This window comes from Stigmatopora argus, chromosome 12, assembly GCF_051989625.1.
Source record: "Stigmatopora argus isolate UIUO_Sarg chromosome 12, RoL_Sarg_1.0, whole genome shotgun sequence".
Classification (NCBI taxonomy): Eukaryota; Metazoa; Chordata; class Actinopteri; order Syngnathiformes; family Syngnathidae; genus Stigmatopora; species Stigmatopora argus.
Window position 1 is genome coordinate 16,809,111 of NC_135398.1, and position 19,933 is coordinate 16,829,043.

General features: G+C 42.6%; 1 protein-coding gene across 5 annotated transcripts in view; it reads left to right on the plus strand.

Annotated features, from left to right (window-relative positions):
• dis3l2 (DIS3 like 3'-5' exoribonuclease 2) overlaps window positions 1-18,855 on the plus strand; it is a 73,507-nt gene extending 54,652 nt beyond the window's left edge. For all 5 annotated transcript variants that reach the window (XM_077614380.1, XM_077614382.1, XM_077614381.1 and 2 more), the window contains 4 exons: window positions 1,130-1,260; window positions 13,265-13,369; window positions 16,664-16,768; window positions 17,025-18,855. In XM_077614380.1, the coding sequence (XP_077470506.1) occupies window positions 1,130-1,260; window positions 13,265-13,369; window positions 16,664-16,768; window positions 17,025-17,126 (443 nt within the window). In that variant the 3' untranslated portion in view covers window positions 17,127-18,855. The remainder of the gene's footprint in view (window positions 1-1,129; window positions 1,261-13,264; window positions 13,370-16,663; window positions 16,769-17,024) is intronic.
• Window positions 18,856-19,933: the final 1,078 nt, after the last annotated feature.

Below are 19,933 nucleotides of genomic sequence, written 5' to 3' on the forward strand. Positions count from 1 at the left end.
TACTTAACCTACATCCTTTTTTACAGCTTTTTTACAACTTTTTTATCCTTTATTTTTATGTTTTATTGTCTTTTAAGATTTTACTTGTTACTTTACTTGTTTACTTTATTTTATACTCCATACTTTAATGTTTTACTACTTTACTCTCAAGTTGTGCGAGAGGCAGTCTTTGATCTATTAGTTTAGTTCATCTTTGCAAATTCTGGACATTACATTTTTTAACCATTCAGCCATGTCTCCGCTGTTTTACACAAAGGATCAGCTGTTAGCGCTACGCAACACCTAGATGCCCCTGGAGCTCCCCGCGGAGTTAAAAGAGGATTGGATAACTTTATTCATCCCGTATTCGGGAAATTTCGTTGTCACAGTAGCAAGAGGGTGAGAATGCATTAATAGGAAAGGCATTTTAGACATAAATAGATAGGTAATAAGTAAGTTAATAAATAAAATAAATACATGAATAAATATATAAATAAATAAGCGTGTTGCTGAAATATATATATATACATAGTATATATATATATATATGTGTGTGTATATATATGTGTATATGTGTATATATATATATATATATATATATATATATATATATATATATATATATATATATATATATATATATATATATATATATATATGTGTGTGTATATATGTATATAAGCTTGTAGATCATACCTCTTATTAAACTTTTTAAACCAGCCCTTGCTTGCAATGAACCCACCAGGCTGTGGTTCATCTTCATTGTCTTCATCAGGAGCTAAGCTATCATAAAAGGTCTTGGATTTCATTCTCATCATGTTGGTATGATAATGTTGGTATGCCTCCTCGACAAACCAAGAGGTAGCGAAATGGTACGTCGAGGAAGAGTTCCCTCACATTATTGAAAAGAATAGTTATTTTCCGGAATACGTTTTAACATGGATGAGACTGGCCTTTTTTGGAAAAAATGCCTTCCCCGCCATTCTTATTCTAAGATGATCTGAAAGTGCTAGGGGTTTTCAAGGTTCACAAGGGTCATCATCATGTGTGGGGTTGCTGCTATAGTAAGGTCTATTTTAATTGTAATTTTCTTGAAAAAAGTATCTGTAATGGGTCTTTTTTTCCCAACTATTTTCATATTTTTATTCAGAGTGTGGTCCCAAATTGAGACTGTCAACTGAGGAGGTTCAAAAACAAACTTCACGCTGCAATGAAAAGAAAACTGCATCCAAGAGAGTGCAAGAGCTGAGCTCTGAGCTCTTTTTTGGTGTTTTTGTGAAGGTCAGTGACACATTTTTAATGCAATCACACCTTTTTGCTTACCTGTCCAAATTAGTATTTAGTTGTTTGTCAAATCTAGAAATCACTTAAAATAATTTTATAGAAAATCAATTAGAGTACAAAATCCTAAATAGAAAGATATGCCATCACCCAGTCAAATTGCCGAAGAAACTAAAAAGTAATTCTTGAAAACGTTAGAAAGCATTTTCCAAGCCTATGGGGTTCCACTGAACCATTGCCAGAACAATTTTCCACAAATAGAGAATACTGAAAAGAGAGGAAAACCTTCAATGAACAGTGTTTACTCCCAAAGAGTGCGAGAAAAATGTAATTTTGCTCAAACTCGGTGGGTCGGCAGGAAGGAACTAGGCAGGCTTTTAGTTGGACACCATTCCTCTCTTTTGGCGCTGTGTGAGGAACATAGGAGAACACTCTTTGTTCAAAATCTTGATTTGATGTAGAGCTGTCGTGTCATCAAGAACATGATGATATCACACTGTTTTGCCAAATTACCATAAAACCTCTATTTGAACGTCACTACGGGAAAAGTTTGAAAAATAGAGAGGCATTCCGGTGAAATAGAGGTTTTTCTCAACCTGAGAAGGTGGTCAGAGGGCAAGCGCTTTCTTGCCTGGGATTCATACTGTTGTCACATTAGCGATGCTACCAAGAAGCAATTGAAGAAGCTCCATATTGATGTGGCCGTGATTCCAGGAGGCTGCACCAAATTTATACAGGCCTCCGAGGTATACTGGAACGCCCCATTCAAGGCCAAAGTTCGACAGTTCTACGAGAAGAGCTACACCAAATTCGCCAACATGCGAGCACCAACAATGGAAGTTTATTTAAAATGGATTGTCGATGCTTGGGATCATCTGCCAAAGGATCTAATCATCAAGTCATTCAAGGGATGTGGACTGACCAACACTCTCGACGGCTCGAAGGATTGCCAGATCCATTGTTTCAGGTCAGACGGCCCGATTCAGACTGGAAGGTGATCGAGAACAGCTACAATAGCGACGTGTCACTTGATTTTCACCAACCAACCAAAGTGAATTTGTAATTACTTACCAGTAATCGCCTTGTATTTGTGCCTTTAAATAAATATGTATATGTTAACTGGTTTCTCTTTTCATCCATAAAATACAGCATCTTCTCAAAATTCTGACCAGCTAGTCGAAAAATAGAGCGGCACCCTCTTATTCAACGGCACCTCTAATTGAACGGCTAGAGGTGCCGTTGAAGATAAATAAAAAAATGCTTTTCATTCATTCATTTTCTGAACCGCTTATCCTCACAGGGGTCATGGGTTGTGCTGAAGCCTATCCCAGCTGACTTCGGGTACCCTGAAATGAATGAATTGAATGCTTTTTATTGTCATCATACACGTATATAATTCACCATGAAGTGCAGAAATACAACAACAAACTAACTGACAAATTAATAATCAATAAATAAGTAATAAATAAATATGTAGCCCAAGTGAGATCAGCAGAGTGGAGCGGCCTTGTTCCGTCTGAAGCCCAGGATGAGTTCTCTGGTTTTGGAGACGTTCAGCTCAAAGTGGTGGACAGCGCACCACTCGCTGAATTTAAGGACTCTACAACAAACATAGATAATCAATATATAGTAATGATAAATAAGTAATAGATAAATAAGTAGTCAACATAGATAAGTAGTCACATGAATTAGTGGTCACATAAATAAGCAGGGGCGGCCCGGTGGCGCATTGATAGCGCGTCGGCCTCAGATCTCTGGGGTCCTGGGTTCAAATTCAGGTCATGTCCTTCTGTGTGGAGTTTTCATGTTGTCCCCGGCGTGGGTTTCCTCTGGGTACTCCGGTTTCCTCCCACATTCCAAAAACATGCATGGTTGGCTGATTGGACACACTAAATTGCCCCCTAAGTATGGGTGTGAAAGTGCATGGTTGTCCGTCTCCTTGTGCCCTGTGGTCAGCTGTCCACCGATTCAGGGTGTCCCCGGCCTGCGACCCTAATGAGGATAAAGCGGTTCAGAAAATGAGATGAGATAAATAAGTAGGTACAAAGTGTACAGTAAGCAGTGAAAAGGAAGTGCACTTCCCATTAAAACATACGGCCTGGACACGGTGAAACCGCACGTGACCACGCTATGTGCACGTTGGGAAATTTGAACAGTTGATTCGCGTCTTACGTACCTACTTTGACCCAACACACACGCGAACGAGCACTACTCCCATGCTTTACTCAAGGCTCTTCTGCTTGCTAATAAATAACTAGCACAAACAGAAAGGTGGCCCGGTGGAGCATGAGGTTAGCGCCTCGGCCTCACAGCTCTCTGGTCCTGGGTTCAAATCCAGGTTCGTCCACCTGTGTAGAGTTTGCATGTTCTCCCCGGGCCTGCGTGAGTCCCCTCCAGGTACTCCGGTTTTAGATTAGGTTAGGTTAGGCCTTGGACGGGCCGGACCGGGCCTTGGATGGGCCGGACCGGGCCTTGGGCGGGCCGGACCGGGCCTTGGGCGGGCCGGACCGGGCCTTGGGCGGGCCGGACCGGGCCTTGGGCGGGCCGGACCGGGCCTTGGGCGGGCCGGACCGGGCCTTGGGCGGGCCGGACCGGGCCTTGGGCGGGCCGGACCGGGCCTTGGGCGGGCCGGACCGGACCGGGCCTTGGGCGGGCTGGACCGGGCCTTGGGCGGGCCGGACCGGGCCTTGGGCGGGCCGGACCGGGCCTTGGGCGGGCCGGACCGGGCCTTGGGCGGGCCGGGCCTTGGGCGGGCCGGGCCTTGGGCGGGCCGGGCCGGGCCTTGGGCGGGACGGGCCGGGCCTTGGGCGGGACGGGCCGGGCCTTGGGCGGGACGGGCCGGGCCTTGGGCGGGACGGGCCGGGCCTTGGGCGGGACGGGCCGGGCCTTGGGCGGGCCGGGCCGGGCCTTGGGCGGGCCGGGCCGGGCCTTGGGCGGGCCGGGCCGGGCCTTGGGCGGGCCGGGCCGGGCCTTGGGCGGGCCGGACCGGGCCTTGGACGGGCCGGACCGGGCCTTGGACGGGCCGGACCGGGCCTTGGACGGGCCGGACCGGGCCTTGGACGGGCCGGACCGGGCCTTGGGCGGGACGGGCCTTGGACGGGACGGGCCGGGTTTTGGACGGGCCGGCCTTATTCATCCCGTATTCCGGAAATTCACTGTTGCATTAGTAAGAGCGTGAGAATACAGATACAGGCGTGACCGGACGTTTCGTTGACAGACAGTTCGTCGAACGGACGTTTGGTCGAACGGACATTTGGTCGAACGGACGTTTGGTCGAACGGACGTTTGGTCGAACGGACGTTTGGTCGAACGGACGTTTGGTCGAACGGACGTTTGGTCGAACGGACGTTTGGTCGAACGGACGTTTGGTCGAACGGACGTTTGGTCGAACGGACGTTTGGTCGAACGGACGTTCGGTCGAATGGACGTTTGGTCGACGGATTCGCCGCCGGACATTTCGGCGAACGGACGTTTCGTTGTCGCCGGGTTTGCTCGCTCTTCAAATTTGGGACAATAATAGTATCAAAGAGGGAAGTTTGTCTATACCAGGGATGGGCAAACTTTTGGACTTGTGGGCAAGAATGGATACTAAAATTTGAGAGCATTTGGACACGCAATGTAATTTATCAAACCTGGGGATTGAAATATGAGAAAAAAGACACAATTGAAGGTGAACATTTATTTTCAAATTTACTTTCAACATTAAGAACATATTATTATTCAACGAAAGAAAGCAGTCTTTAAATTGAGAGTGATGAGCGGTATTGCAGGGCAAAGGGAAATGAATGAGGTCATTGATTTTTACTATAATTTGGACAACGTCGGCGGTCCGGATTAAAAAGCCTAACGGGCCGTATATGGCCCGTGGGCCGTAGTTTGAAAAACATGTACACACGCACCAATACGAGCGAATCCGGGGGCGGGGCGAGCGAGCGAATCCGGCAACGAATAACATGTACACACGCCAATAATACGCACCTTATTGATAATTTTGACATTAATGCTCTTACATTGTCAATGCAATTACAAACTCACTCTCTCATGATTATAACTTTGAGAGCAAGAGATTACCGGGTTGATCGCTTTCAACAGTAAATTCTCTGTCTCTCTCTCGCTCTCTCATATGATTATAATTTTGAGAGGGAGCGAACCCGGCGACGACAAAACGTCTTCGACGAAATGTCCGGCGGCCAATCCTTCGACGAAACGTCCGTTCGACGAAACGTCCATTCGACGAAACGTCCATTCGACGAAACGTCCATTCGACGAAACGTCCATTCGACGAAACGTCCATTCGACGAAACGTCCGTTCGACGAAACGTCCGTTCGACGAAACGTCCATTCGACGAAACGTCCGTTGGACGAAACGTCCGTTGGACGAAACGTCCGTTGGACGAAACGTCCGTTGGACGAAACGTCCGTTCGACGAAACGTCCATTCGACGAACTGTCGGTCGACCAAATGTCCGTCGACCAAACGTCTTTCGACTCTCTCTCGCTCTCATATGATTATAATTTTGAGAGGGAGCGAACCCGGCGACGACGGAACATCCGTTCGACAAAATGTCCGGCGGCCAATCCGTCGACGAAACGTCCAGTCGACGAAACGTCCATTCGACGAAACGTCCGTTCGACGAAACGTCCGTTCGACGAAACGTCCGGTCGACGAAACGTCCGTTCGACGAAACGTCCGGTCGACGAAACGTCCGTTCGACGAAACGTCTGTTCGACGAAACGTCCATTCGACGAAACGTCCATTCGACGAAACGTCCATTCGACGAAACGTCCATTCGACGAACTGTCGGTCGACCAAACGTCCGTCGACCAAACGTCCGTCGACCAAACGTCTTTCGACTCTCTCTCGCTCTCTCTCATATGATTATAATTTTGAGAGGGAGCGAACCCGGCGACGACGAAACATCCGTTCGACAAAATGTCCGGCGGCCAATCCGTCGACGAAACGTCCAGTCGACGAAACGTCCATTCGACGAAATGTCCATTCGACGAAACGTCCATTCGACGAAACGTCCATTCGACGAAACGTCCATTCGACGAAAGGTCCATTCGACGAAACGTCCATTCGACGAACTGTCGGTCAACCAGATGTCCATCGACCAAACGTCTTTCGACGAAACGTCCGGGTACCAGATACAGGAAAATACATTTTAGACATAAATAAATAGGTTATAAATAAGTAAATAAATAGGGAAAATAAGCGTGTTCAGACGTTTCTTTTCTTAAAGAGCCTGTGAGTTGATGGGAGGAAGGATCTGTGGAAGCGCTCCTTCCTGCAATGAGGGTGCAGCAGTCTATTGCTGAAAGAGCTTTGGAGGGACTCCACAAAGTCATGCAGGAGGTGGTAGACATCATCGTGGCCAGCATCCTTCTCTCCCCCGCTTCCTCCACAGAGTCTAGAGGACAGTCCAGAACAGAGCTGGCCCTCCTGACCAGCTTATTCAGCCTGTTCCTGTCTCTCTCCGTGCTCCCGCATCCCCGACAGACCACTGCATTAAACACTCTAGATGCCACCACAGTGTCGTAAAAGGTCCTCAGTAGTGTCCTGCATACTCCAAAGGACCGTAGTCTCCCCAGTAGGCTCTGGCCCATCTATGTTTGTTTCCTCCCACATTCCAAAAACAAAAACTGATTGGACACTCTAAATTGCCCCTAGGTACGAGTGTGAATGGTTGTCCGTCTCCTTGTGCCCTGCGATCGGCTGGCCACCGATTCAGGGTTTCCCCTGTCTTTGGCCCGGAGTCAGCTGGGATAGGCTCCAACACCCCCCTAATTAGGATAACGTGGTTCAGAAAATGAATGAATGAATGAACAAGCAGAAGGTGTAATTGCAGTGACAAAGCAGCTGTGGCTCAATATTGACAGAGACATGCCCTTCACATCACTACCTAATTATCTGCTCTTGCTGACATCATTTACTTACAGACAAATTCCATCCTGTAAATTCTACTGTTCAACTCCTTTCCTCTTTTCTTCGTTGAAAGCGATCAACACATATAACTATATTGTTTAATATAGTTACACATTTAGGATGAGCATTACTATTCCTAATAAGCAAATATATTGATTAATATAGTAAGCATGTATATTATAAGGCTTTATATTCATTGCAAACACATTTATAATAATGATTACCCCAACATTAATGTTAGGTTCATCCAATTGTAGGTTTATCCTTAGGTTTTTCCAATTCAGCTTTCAATAAAAAGGCATCTGTAGTCACATCACATTTAATTCTTGCAAGAAGAGAATACATCCCGCCGCTCCGCCGATCAAGATTATTCTCAAGAGCGGCATTATGTCCTGCCCATTTAAGGCTTCAAATCAAAACAATTACAAGGTTATCGATTCCATTTGCGTAAGCAAGAAACAAAACAATTCTATAATCAAGCAAACCTAGCGTCATACTAGCGTCACAAATTAAAACAATATGCTTGATAGCCATCCGCTGACCCAACAACAATTTAAGCGTCCTTCACCGATCTTCATTGTGAACTCGCATCTGGGGAAAAGGTTGAGGTGTATCTTCCAGTACTCAGTCCTCGGAGCAAGGACTCGGTGTATTGTTTTATGTCCTTTCGAACTTGTATCTCTCGCTGGACCCAGCTGTCCTGGAGAGCGACCTTGGCGTAAGCGTTTGTCTTCGTTGAAAGCGATCAACACATATAACTATATTATTTAATATAGTTACACATTTAGGATGAGCATTACTATTCCTAATAAGCAAATATATTGATTAATATAGTAAGCATGTATATTATAAGGCTTTATATTCATTGCAAACACATTTATAATAATGATTACCCCAACATTCCCCCCTATATTATAAATTTGCACATGATCCCCTTAATAAAACTTCCTTTCAGCTTTATTCCATTAATTCCAAATGAACATATAGTAACATCCCAGAATTAACCCAACATTCCCCCCTTTTTTATTATATGTTCGTTATTTATTTTATGGCAAATCCAAGAAGAGAGGGATATCTCCGTTGGCTGTTTTAATTTTACCCGCTTAGGCCCTACTCGTTCGGCAGGTCTGAAAGCAGAAAACAAAATCATTTTCGCCATATTTTTCATCCTCGGAACTACCATGCTCTTGAAATTCACTGCTCCCCTCAGCACGTCTCATCAACAGAGGATATAATTTATGCAATTTAGAGTTTGTAGGGGCAATCGCAGTGGTTATAAGTCGGCTTATCAAAGATCTTAAGCAGGGAATAATACAACACCCACATAATGTCAAAATCGTAGCAAAAAGGGCTACCAAAAATGCCACAAATTAGGCCAAATCATTATTAGTGAGGCCACAAATCTGTCAGCGGACATTATTCTACTCCAGGATGCTTTTTCATCTTGCGGTTTAGGGTCTGCAGGCCATCGTTGGCCCTGGTGTGGGACCCAGTGGGGGGCGTGTTGTTGAGTGCAACATTTTCAAACGTTGCATACGCCCCCTGCTCCTTCAAGAAGCATTTCAACCGCTGCACGATCCTGGAACGCCATCAGACTAGTGGCTGCCAGTTGTTCCTTTATCGCCACAAATCCCTGTTCAGTATAATTTCCAAGTTTTTGGACATTGTAATGCAGGTAATTTATCCAATCAACATTTTTGTTTGGAGTAATTAAAAGAAAAATATACTCCCAACCTGCTGCGATCTGATTAGCCAACTTATACTCATCTGGTACGCCCCGTGGATGCCAATCGCATCAATGTATGTCGGATCACCCTCTCTCCATGCCGATCGACGCCGTCACGAGGGGCCCGCCATCATACCGGATTTCTGTGCAGCCAATTGTATCTCCTCTACTGTAGATGGAAAAACAGACACTGGTAACAGCAGTGAGACCAAGGCACAAAGTCCTGCTGTCATTTTGGCAGGAGTCGTATAATTTGTTTTGACCCCACCACCACCATAGGTCAGAACGTGGTACCAGGGTGTAGTCGGTTTTAGGACGTGGGCACACCACGTCTCATTTATCGCCTCCAGCTTCAGACCATGCCCTGTAAGGTTTTAAGCAGGTAAAATGATTTAAAAGCTTACATTTTCATTTGTCATTATCTCCGTTACACAATCAGGAGTAATTTGCGCGGGCACTACTCGTAAGAGAGGGCGGGGCCCCATACATGTTATGCAGGTTTGATTTATAGTAATAGCTGCATTTTCCATCAACAATAACCAATTTTTCTTACCGCCTCCCGTTTGGGAACTCCCCGTTGCAGAAATGAATTCTCTGGTCATTTCAGATTTTAATTTTACTATGGCGGATCCGGGTGTTTCCATCTGACGACCTTCTTAAAAACGTCAGACAAGGATCCACAAGTTAATTTGTCAGTCTGAATAATGATTTGTAATGCCCCCACCGTATGGTTTAATTTTATCGAAGGCCTGATGGTTTTTTTTCGCACGGGTGTGTCATCCAAGCTTGCCAATCTAGACCAGTTTCTGCAACAAGGTTTCCCCAATCTGTTTTAGGACTGTCATGTACCACACATATTCTATAAAATCCATGTGTATCCTTTGAAATGGATATGTAGCTTTTGTAGCTTGACATAAGGGGGAATCGCCCGTGTTTTGGCCATATATCTGCATATAGATTGAATATATATAACCTCCCTTTTTTGAGGCATGAAATTTACCATGACTCAAAATGGCAGCCCTCCCAGATAAGTCTTTTGTTTTTGTTTAGTCCCCCAGGTTCCCAAAATTTCCCATTGCAGAAATCAAAAAATTTCATTTGGCGAAATTCTTTTCTTTTTTTTTCTGTTTCTGTCCTACTCTGCCACCGCCGTCCTCGAAAGGCTTATCAGCGATTTCAGAAATATTCCACCTTGATATTAGAATATTGATTATATCTTGGTGGCCAGCCAATTAAAACACAAAAGACAGACACTCATCCACGCTCGCACTCATAATCAAGGAATTTGCTTTGAGTGCTCCCCCAATCATCCATAATTTTGGTTTGTTGGAGTAAAACTGGAGTACCCAGAGAAAACCTACGAATTCTTGAGGACACCAGGAATACTCCACACTCCGGAAGGTCTGGATCCACTCCGCATTAGTAGATCCTCGAACCGCAAAATTGATGCCTGAAGAAACTAGATAATTAATGTATTAGATCCACATGCCACATATCTAAAAATAGAAATTTGTTCAATTGCCACCGCCCCTTACCCCAGTCAGTCAGCATGTAGACTGTCAAGCGAGTGGCTGTGATTAACTATCTATTCGCCAATAATGCAATAACGGAAAAGTTGTGACACATTGAAACACACACACACACCCTTTTATTTAACCGTTTGTAAAAACTTTATCTCCATGTTCTGCATTAAGTTACACCCCCTTTTAATAATATCGAATTTTGCCCATTCTAGTCAACCCATCTACTTAAAGCATTTCTCCAAGGTTGATATTTTATAATTTGGAGATGTTATTTCTAAAACATAGACATTATTTCACTTGTTTCACACCATGGAAGGCCCTACCTGAATTTGTTGTAGATATTCCCCTTTATCTAAGCTTGTTATTGCCAATCGTTATCACCGTAACATTTAGGTGTGTTAACCCCATAATTGCAATGCAGTAAGTTTTGGCTAAATTCTTAATTTGTATGCCCCTATAACAATAGGCAGTAACGTCCCAATAGTCATCAATATGACCTATACCAAAGCATATCCCCCTTCAGGCCAAACAGGGAAAGTCTTTTGTGCACCTAAAGACACTCCATGTTTCTTCCAGGGAAACTATGCCTATCCTAAATCAATTATCTTATCTACCCCAGCCAGGTTCAATTTACCTAATAATTTGGACGAATGCCACGAAATTTCCCATGCCATTTCTGCATTGTTAAATTCATGTCTGATCTCTTTAACAACCAAATAACTCTTAATACCTAAAAAATAATTTGTAAATCACCCCATACTATGTTTACTTAAGATAAGAGCTATTTCTTATAGCTCTCCGTTACCACAAGGAAAATCTACAATAATTAAATTAGAGAAATCAACCTTTTACTAGGCATTTCCTAATTACAATTTTCAATGCTTAATAAAGGACCCACAAATTGTAACCAATATGCCATAATATTGTAAAAAAAAACAAAAACAAAATTCCATTCATTTTTCTTTAACCAGCCAATCACCTATATTGAAGTATTTTGAACAAACTAACCATTCAAAAACTGTAATAATATCGTTTTATCCTCCAAAACTAGCTCTCTTCAATCAAGAGCCCTTTGAACTTCACAAAACAAAAAATAAAATAATAATAATAGTATTATTCCCAATTCCAAAGCTTTTACCAAATCAATCTTTGCCAAACAGATTTTCTATCACCTCGAAAGACATTTCTTATTCTGAAATGTTTAAACGGAAGCGCGCTGACTGTGACCTACGCTCGCTGCAGAAGCAGCTTATCAATGTTGACATTCCTAAGCGACCTCTTTTTCTTTCTGCGCACAATGTTTCACCTCCTGTGAGTCGCTTGTGCGGTCCGCGCGCATACTATACTGTATTATAATGTCCAACACCATCAAATCAGCCGCACCAAAACAGAGCGCTTCCCCCCAATCAACACATTATTTGGCAAGTTTAGAGTATGACAAAAAAAACGCAGTTTTGGCAACCCCGCTAAACATTTAATTTGCTGTTTTGTATTTCTGTTAACCAAAATATTCCCGCTAGCAGACGGGAACGAAATCAGGATAAGCCACAATAAGCCATTTCATTCCAGTACATTTAGTTACTATTAACAAAGCATGCCTAGCACTTGGAAATAACCATTTTAATTGCCGTTTTACAACTTTCAGCATCATACAAAAAATTCCAATTGAATTCATTCACAAAGAATGTGATCTCTGGTTTAAAATTTAGCTCAAACATCCTCATTCAAATCATTTTGAGCAGGCCTGTCTTGTTTTTAGAATAAAACAGCCCATCGCCTCGCTCCTATCAACCAGCCGAGGACCGCTATCATTTACAAAACAGCACGTTTTGCCTTTCCCCGCCTCGTCATCAAAAACAATAATTAGTATCTGTGGAACAAGCCGTGTCGCTTGTGTCTCCCTTCACATATTATATATAGATTACTTCTATGCTTAGTGTGTATTTTATCCCGCAGGTTTTAATATTTCATGCATATTTAAGCTGGCCAGCAAACCCATATTTGTTTATCCATAAATTTAGGTGTTTAACCCTTGTAGCGCTTTGATTTTCAACAAATTTCAAAATCCCCATTCTTTGATATTTGAGCTGCCCATCTTTGGATGGAGCTCGCGTGCACTCAGTTATCAGTTAGCAAATTTCTTTTCCGCGGAAGGACACACGTAACACACGCAACACGTAACACACGCAACTCAAATGTATACCCTAGCTTGATATACTGTCAGAGTTATATTTGTACCTTTCCGGACCACGGCACAGGACACCCCGAACTGCCCCAAGTTTTATAGACTCATGCTCTGTCTCGTTACCTGGCAGCGACTAGTATACCCAGGGTTTGTAACGCAGTCCCCTGGACGCGTGTCGCAGTCCCCTGGACGCGTGTCGCAGTCCCCTGGACGCGAGTCTCATTTAAAAAAATGGACCTCACGTGCAATGCCCCTTCAACAAACGCAGACATTCACGTGGACTTACCAGATATGACCCCAGATGTCTCTTTCAGAGGGTTAGTCGTCGAAACCGTCGAGAACCCAGGCGCTCCTTCGAGTTATCCAGCCCGGAAAAGGGTATTTAAGCGCCGTGCACGGTCTTTCCAGATATCGAACGGGAGCGACCTGGATTCTGCTTCGGTATCTTGACCACAGGCTCGAAGGACCAAATGTTAGGTTCATCCAATTGTAGGTTTATCTGTCAAAGGTCGAGTCTTAATTATTTTTGGTCTTTTAATATAGTCAAACGTTGCATTTTATTTTTATAGTCTACACAAGACAAGTCGTGATTTTTCCCCTATTTTTTACCTAGTGACATATACAATTTGAGGTTTTGTTCAACAGGAATGTGGTCCCCTGTACTCTGAGGCTATGGTGATGGCCGTGTTGGATCAGTCCTTTGACGTGCTCGTCCTGGGCTACGGCGTGCAGAAACGCATCTACTGCAAGGTTATCTTTAATGCATTTTTCAATAAATATTTTGGCTTGTGGATGAGTGGTTAACGCGCCGGCCTCACAGTTCTGGGGTCGAGACTTCGATCCCAGGTTGGTCCTCACTGTGTGGAGTTTGCATGGGTTTTCCCCAGGTACTCCAGTTTCCTCCCATATCCCCCAAAAACCGTGGCCGGATGATTCGCCTAAAGACGTTTCGCCGACGGACGTTTGACAGATGGCCAGGTCGCCGAATGGACGTTCCACCGAACGGTCATTCGACCGAACGGCCCTTCGGCCGAACGGAGGTTTCGCGGAAACAGGATTCGCGCGCTGGCCCCGCCCCCGGATCGTGTGTGTACAAGTTTTTCAACCTTGGCCCGTGGGCCATATACAGCCCGTTAGGATTTTTAATCCGGCCCGCCGCCGGCGTTTTCCAAATTATAGTAAAAATCAATGATTCATTTCCCTTTGCCGCTCATCACTCTCAATTTATTAGTCTACCGTCAATGGCAGCCCGGGAATAAGCACTCTTGGGCGGGCATGTCAGCCCGGGAATAAGCACTCTTGGGCGGGCAGATGTAGCAGTACTGAGCCGTGAAATGACAGCAATCGGGTTAAATACATCCTAAAACAGCATTTAATGATCAATACTGGAGCTCTTTGGACATTAGAACCGAGCCCAGGGAAGTGAATTCCTCGGTAAAATGTCGCGATGATGTCGCGATAAGGCAAAAAAACGTCTATATACGACCATTCGCCAAACGGCTCAAAATGCGTTTAATGATTAAATACAAATACTAGTATTGTATATACAAATACTAGTATTTGTATTTAATCATTTAACGCTGTTTTCGGCTGGATTTGACCGCATTTGAGAGCATTTTGGCGAATGGCCCTGTTCTCAAAATGGCCAACAAGCGATGACGTCTAGCTCCGTTGCCTCACAACGCTCATCGGATATCTAGTCTGTATACACGATACCTATGGGAATACCAAGCAAAAAAAAAGGAAAACGACGAAGAATATGTGAATTTCCTTTGTCTTCTTTTAAATAAAATACTAGTATAAAATACAATACTAGTATTGTATATACAGATACTAGTACAGTGGTACCTCGTCACACGACCGCTCGTCATACAATATTCTCGTCTTACGATGGAAATTTCGATCGAATAATTCGCCCGTCATGCGATCAAAATTTCGTGATGCGACCAAGCCAGGTGGCCATGGCACTGTCTTTTTTGCATATCTTTCGTGTATAACAATATTTACGAGCACCGAATGAGTTATTCAGACCAGGAAACGCACAACGCGCATGCGCGGGGAAAAGAGGGCTTTCTGGGTAATGAAGTATACTCGTGCACACAACGCCGACAGGCAATGGCACTCTTTCTCAGAATAAAACTTTACCCACAATCAATACGTGGGTAAGCTCAGCTGCTGCATTTCCTGTTATTTTTTATCTAATACGAGGAGTATTATATTACTTCTCGTTCGCTGCTCATAAGAACATCAGGGGCACTGGCTCGCAACTCCCCGCAATAGCATCCCCGGTAGCAACTCTATCATAGGCGCCGTTCGAAGGGATGCGAACACAGATGCTACAAGCTAAAAGGGAGCCGCTAGCCAGCACCCCCGAAGCTCCCATGAGCAGCGGAGCGATCGCTGATAAAAGACTGCTGCTCGTTGGCTGCTCATAAGAACATCAGGGGCACTGGCTCGCAACTCCCTGCATTAGCATCCCCGGTAGCAACTCTATCATCGGCACCGTTCGAGGGGATGCGAACACAGATGTTACAAGCTAAAAGGGAGCCGCTAGCCAGCGCCCCCGAAGCTCCCATCAGTAGCGGAGCGATCGCTGATAAAAGACTGCTGCTCGTTGGCTGCTCATAAGAACATCAGGGGCACTGGCTCGCAACTCCCCGCAATAGCATCCCCGGTAGCAACTCTATCATAGGCGCCGTTCGAGGGGATGCAAACACAGATGCTACAAGCTAAAAGGGAGCCACTAGCCAGCACCCCCGAAGCTCCCATGAGCAGCGGAGCAATCGCTGATAAAAGACTGCTGCTCGTTGGCAAGTGGTTGTGCGTTATCCGATTGTGAGGACATTTGTGCGCATCATTTTCGGAATATTTTGAAGGGAATAGTACAACAGCAAACAGCCCATTGATAGCGAACGTGAGGGTGGAGTGTTTGTTCCGTTTACGAGTGCGTTGTGTGGGAAAAAAAAACGAATATATACAATACTAGTATTTGTATTTAATCATTAAACGCATTTTGAGCCGTTTGGCGAATGGTCGTATATAGACGTTTTTTTGCCTTATCGTGACATCATCGCGACATTTTACCGAGGAATTCACTTCCCTGGGCTCGGTTCTAATGTCCAAAGAGCTCCAGTATTTGTATTTGATCATTAAATGCTGTTTTAGGATGTATTTAACCCGATTGCTGTCATTTCACGGCTCAGTACTGCTACATCTGTCCGCCCAAGAGTGCTTATTCCCGGGCTGACATGCCCGCCCAAGAGTGCTTATTCCCGGTCTGCCATTGACGGTAGACTAATAAATTGAGAGTGATGAGCGGCAAAGGGAAATGAATCATTGATTTTTACTATAATTTGGACAACGCCGGCGGCGGGCCGGATTAAAAATCCTAACGGGCCGTATATGGCCCACGGGCCAAGGTTGAAAAACTTGTACACACACGATCCGGGGGCGGGGCGAGCGCGCGAATCCCGTTTCCGCGAAACCTCCGTTCGGCCGAACCTCCGTTCGGCCGAAGGGCCGTTTGGCCGAATGACCGTTCGGTGGAACGTCCATTCGGCGACCTGTCCATCTGTCAAACGTCCGTCGGCGAAACGTCTTTAGGCGAATCATCCGAGTACCCCCAAAAACATGCATGGTAGGCTGGTTGAACACTCTAAATTGCCCCCTAGGTATGAGTGTGAGCGTGAATAGTTGTCTCTCTTCTTGTGCCCTGCGATTGGCTGGCCACCGCCTGTACCCATCGTTAGTTGGGATATGCTCCAACACCCCCCGTGAACCTTATGTGGATAAGCTTCGGAAAATGAATGAATGTACATGCTCATGTCCATTTTCTGCGTCCATTCTAAGACAGTTTAAAAGGTATGATCTTTTTATCTTAGACCCAACAGAATCCTCTGCCTCATTTCTTTTCAAATTGAAACTTTATTCAAACACTTGATTTGTAAGCACTTAAATGTTTATCAATGTATACTCTTTAGAAGTTACAACATTAAGACCTCCAGCTTAATTTCAACAAAGCCCTTTTTTTCCTGTAATTATCAGTCTATCACAGGCCTGGCCTCATTCCTCTATCAAAAAGTAGGGAAGAAATCTGAGCTCACTCTTCTGTGGACACCAGAAGACGGAAAGAAACTTCCAGTTGAGCAAGTAGGTTTGGTCTGTTAATAATCATCTTCTCATACACAGTATAAAAATATGTACTGGTCCAAGGGAAGTTTGAATAGATTTGTTCTTTTTCATCTTTTTAGAACAGTCGCATATACAAACTATCTGTATGCACAAGACCTTATTTTCTGCTTTGGATAGAAATCAGTAATTAATGTGATGAACCCAAAAACTAAAATAAAATTTGGCCGGGTCATTAGATTGTTCTGTGATTCATGAATTGTTCGTTTCTGCACAGGTTATTTCAATTTTCACACTGGTGGAGGTGGAGCTTAAAGCAGCTGGCGTGCCCACCAAATACACTGCATTACTCAAGAGGCCCAATGTCATTGCGCCATAAATACATGACACGTCATGGAAGCAGCATTATTGTTTTACACAGGGACACTATCTTGACTTGCAAAAGACTCAATCATGCAGTTTTACATAGTGACTTGAGTAAAGAAAAACCTGCAACTCACCAGTTAATAATGGTATGTTCATGTATGCAAAGTGTGGTATTTGTGCTAAGTAGACAACATAGATTCAATATTTATTTTGTCCAATACTATGTAGTAGTTTTGGGTGAGTTTTATTGGGCCATAATATGATGGATTATGGATATCTTTATTTGATAAAATGTTTTGATAGAGTATGGATAGTAGACCATTTCATTCCACCCAATCTTAAGATGCAGAGTATTCTTTTGGCCACATTACATAGGATTGGGAAAAGTAATAAATTTAGTGAGACGCTTTTAGTTATTTAATTAAAACCAAAATACTGTAGTCTTCCATAACTGATATTTCTAATATTTTTCCATGTCAATGAATATATTATTTTACATAATGGCACTTGTGTCTTTAACGTACAGTAAATGATCTTGTATTCAATTTTCGTCAAAATAGTTTCCGCAAAGCTGAAACCAAGCTCTTGTTTTGCTTTATGTTCACCAAATGGTCCAGTGTTGAATTGACTCCCATAGAAGTGATTTGTACTTTTTCTCACAGTTCAGATAGCTCTTAGCTTTGGAGTTAAACATTTTTAATATGTTAAATTAACATTACATGAGTAGACAATGATTCTCAGATGTTTATTTTCCTTGAAGTCAGGGTTAGTTAAAACCAGAAAATTGGGGCTTGAACACTGAATGAGTTTGAATTGTTTAAAAAAAGAAATATATTTCCCTAAATACATACATCTGAGTCAATGGCCTTTAACTATCTACATTAAATCAAAGCATTGTTAAAGCTTGTTCATATTGTTTTTCCCTTCCACTTCATTTATTGCATTTCTTTTATCTTTATCTTTCAATATTTATAGACAATTATAGCCAAGAAATTACTTGTCCAAATTATTTAATGACTATAGTAAAATAATTGCCAAATAAAATACTAGTTTTCTCAACTGCGTCGGACACAACTGTCAAAAATCTAACCCTGAAATTTGAACTCTTCAGTTTGAACTTTATACCCGGAATATTTTATTGTATCAGCGTATCCTGGTTTTTGTTTCAGATTAGAAAAAGACTAGAATTTCAAATTTTAGCTGAAGATATTGCTAATTTTTTTTCTTCCTATCTTAACTGAAGCATACATAGCATTTACGTGGATGGTTTTAGAAATTTTAAGATTTTATTTTTAAATATGTCTTTATGCTTTATGTTGTCTTTAAATACCTAAAATAGTTTGAGTTGAATTCAAATCCTTAATTTAAGTGTGCCATTTAAAAAGGAAACTTCTTATTTCTGCTATGTTCCCAACATGTACATTATTCTTTTTTTTTTGCTGCAGCATAAATGTTAAATTTTTTTGTAACTTTTTCTTTTCCCAAGCATACAAAGATTTCCATTGGACTCTTTTTATCATGTCATTTTCCTGCAATGCTATCTTTTTGTATAACTTTATTGTTGGCACTATTCAAAGCGTGTTTTTTTTCTGTAATTGTACTGCTACACGTTTTTACAACGGCCATTTTGATCTGTTTAATTTCATGTCATTATTTTGTGACAAAAGGTTGCAAGAACAAGAGAAACATAGAGAAACTATACTGATCATGGATCTGTGATAAATAAACACATTAAAAATGCATTGTGTCTCACTATATGTGACTTTTTATATTTTTATATTACTTATTTATGTTTTTTTTACTGGGAAAACGCACTTTGTGGAGTTGCACCACCAATTTCGTTATTCGCAGCTGTGTATGATGACAATAAAGGCTTTTGATTTTGATTTTTTTTTTGACTATACAATGATAGAAATCATTATGCTTGTTATAACTTAGTCTGCAGTCAACATATAATGTGATATTCTGGAGGAATGTCAGCATTGCTATATTATTTCATAATCTCAGACTTTAACAGAGGTCTCAAAAATTCTCAAGTAAAAAAGAACAAAATTTGCCATGCATTCAAAGGGTTTATACAAAAACTTTAACAAGGAAGTACAGTTTCAAGTATATAAAAATGTATTTATAATTGTATTTTGAAAGTAATATTTTCCTTCAAATATTTTTTTCACATTTGTTTAGGCATTATTTATGTTTTAATCTCATCGGCACCTCAAACATTGCGAAATATCCATTCCCAAGACGAACATATGTAAATGCACACAACTTTGTTGTTTTCAATGTCGCCATGTTTCAGTAATACATGTTAATACCACATCTCTGCCCTACAAACAGTCAAAAGCCTTTTTTGTTGCCAATTGATATTAGCCATTAGCCAGTAGTTGCACTGAGGTTGCAAACTGATACCGTGTTTCTCAAATGTGAGTATACTGTTCTAATTTCTGCATTTTTTTCATTGTAGGTTCTCATGGAAAAACACTGGAGAAATGACTCTTTGATACAATGTAATCACTGTAGTGCTTGGGTAATAACAAATGTATTGTTTTTTCAATATAACTAAAAAAAGCAATGAATGTGTGAAATGCTTCTAACAAAAGTGAGTACAGTAATACCTTGACATACGAGGGTCCCAACATATGAAAAATTTGAGATACGAGGAAAATTCTGAGCAAATTTTTACGTTGAGATATATGAGACAAATTTGAGATACGAGCATAGGAGATGGTTCCCCGATGCTGCAAATCTGGGTGGCTGAATATGCGAGAGGCTCCTTATGAGAACAGTATCACTCTATCTTTCTCACCGCATCTCCCTCGC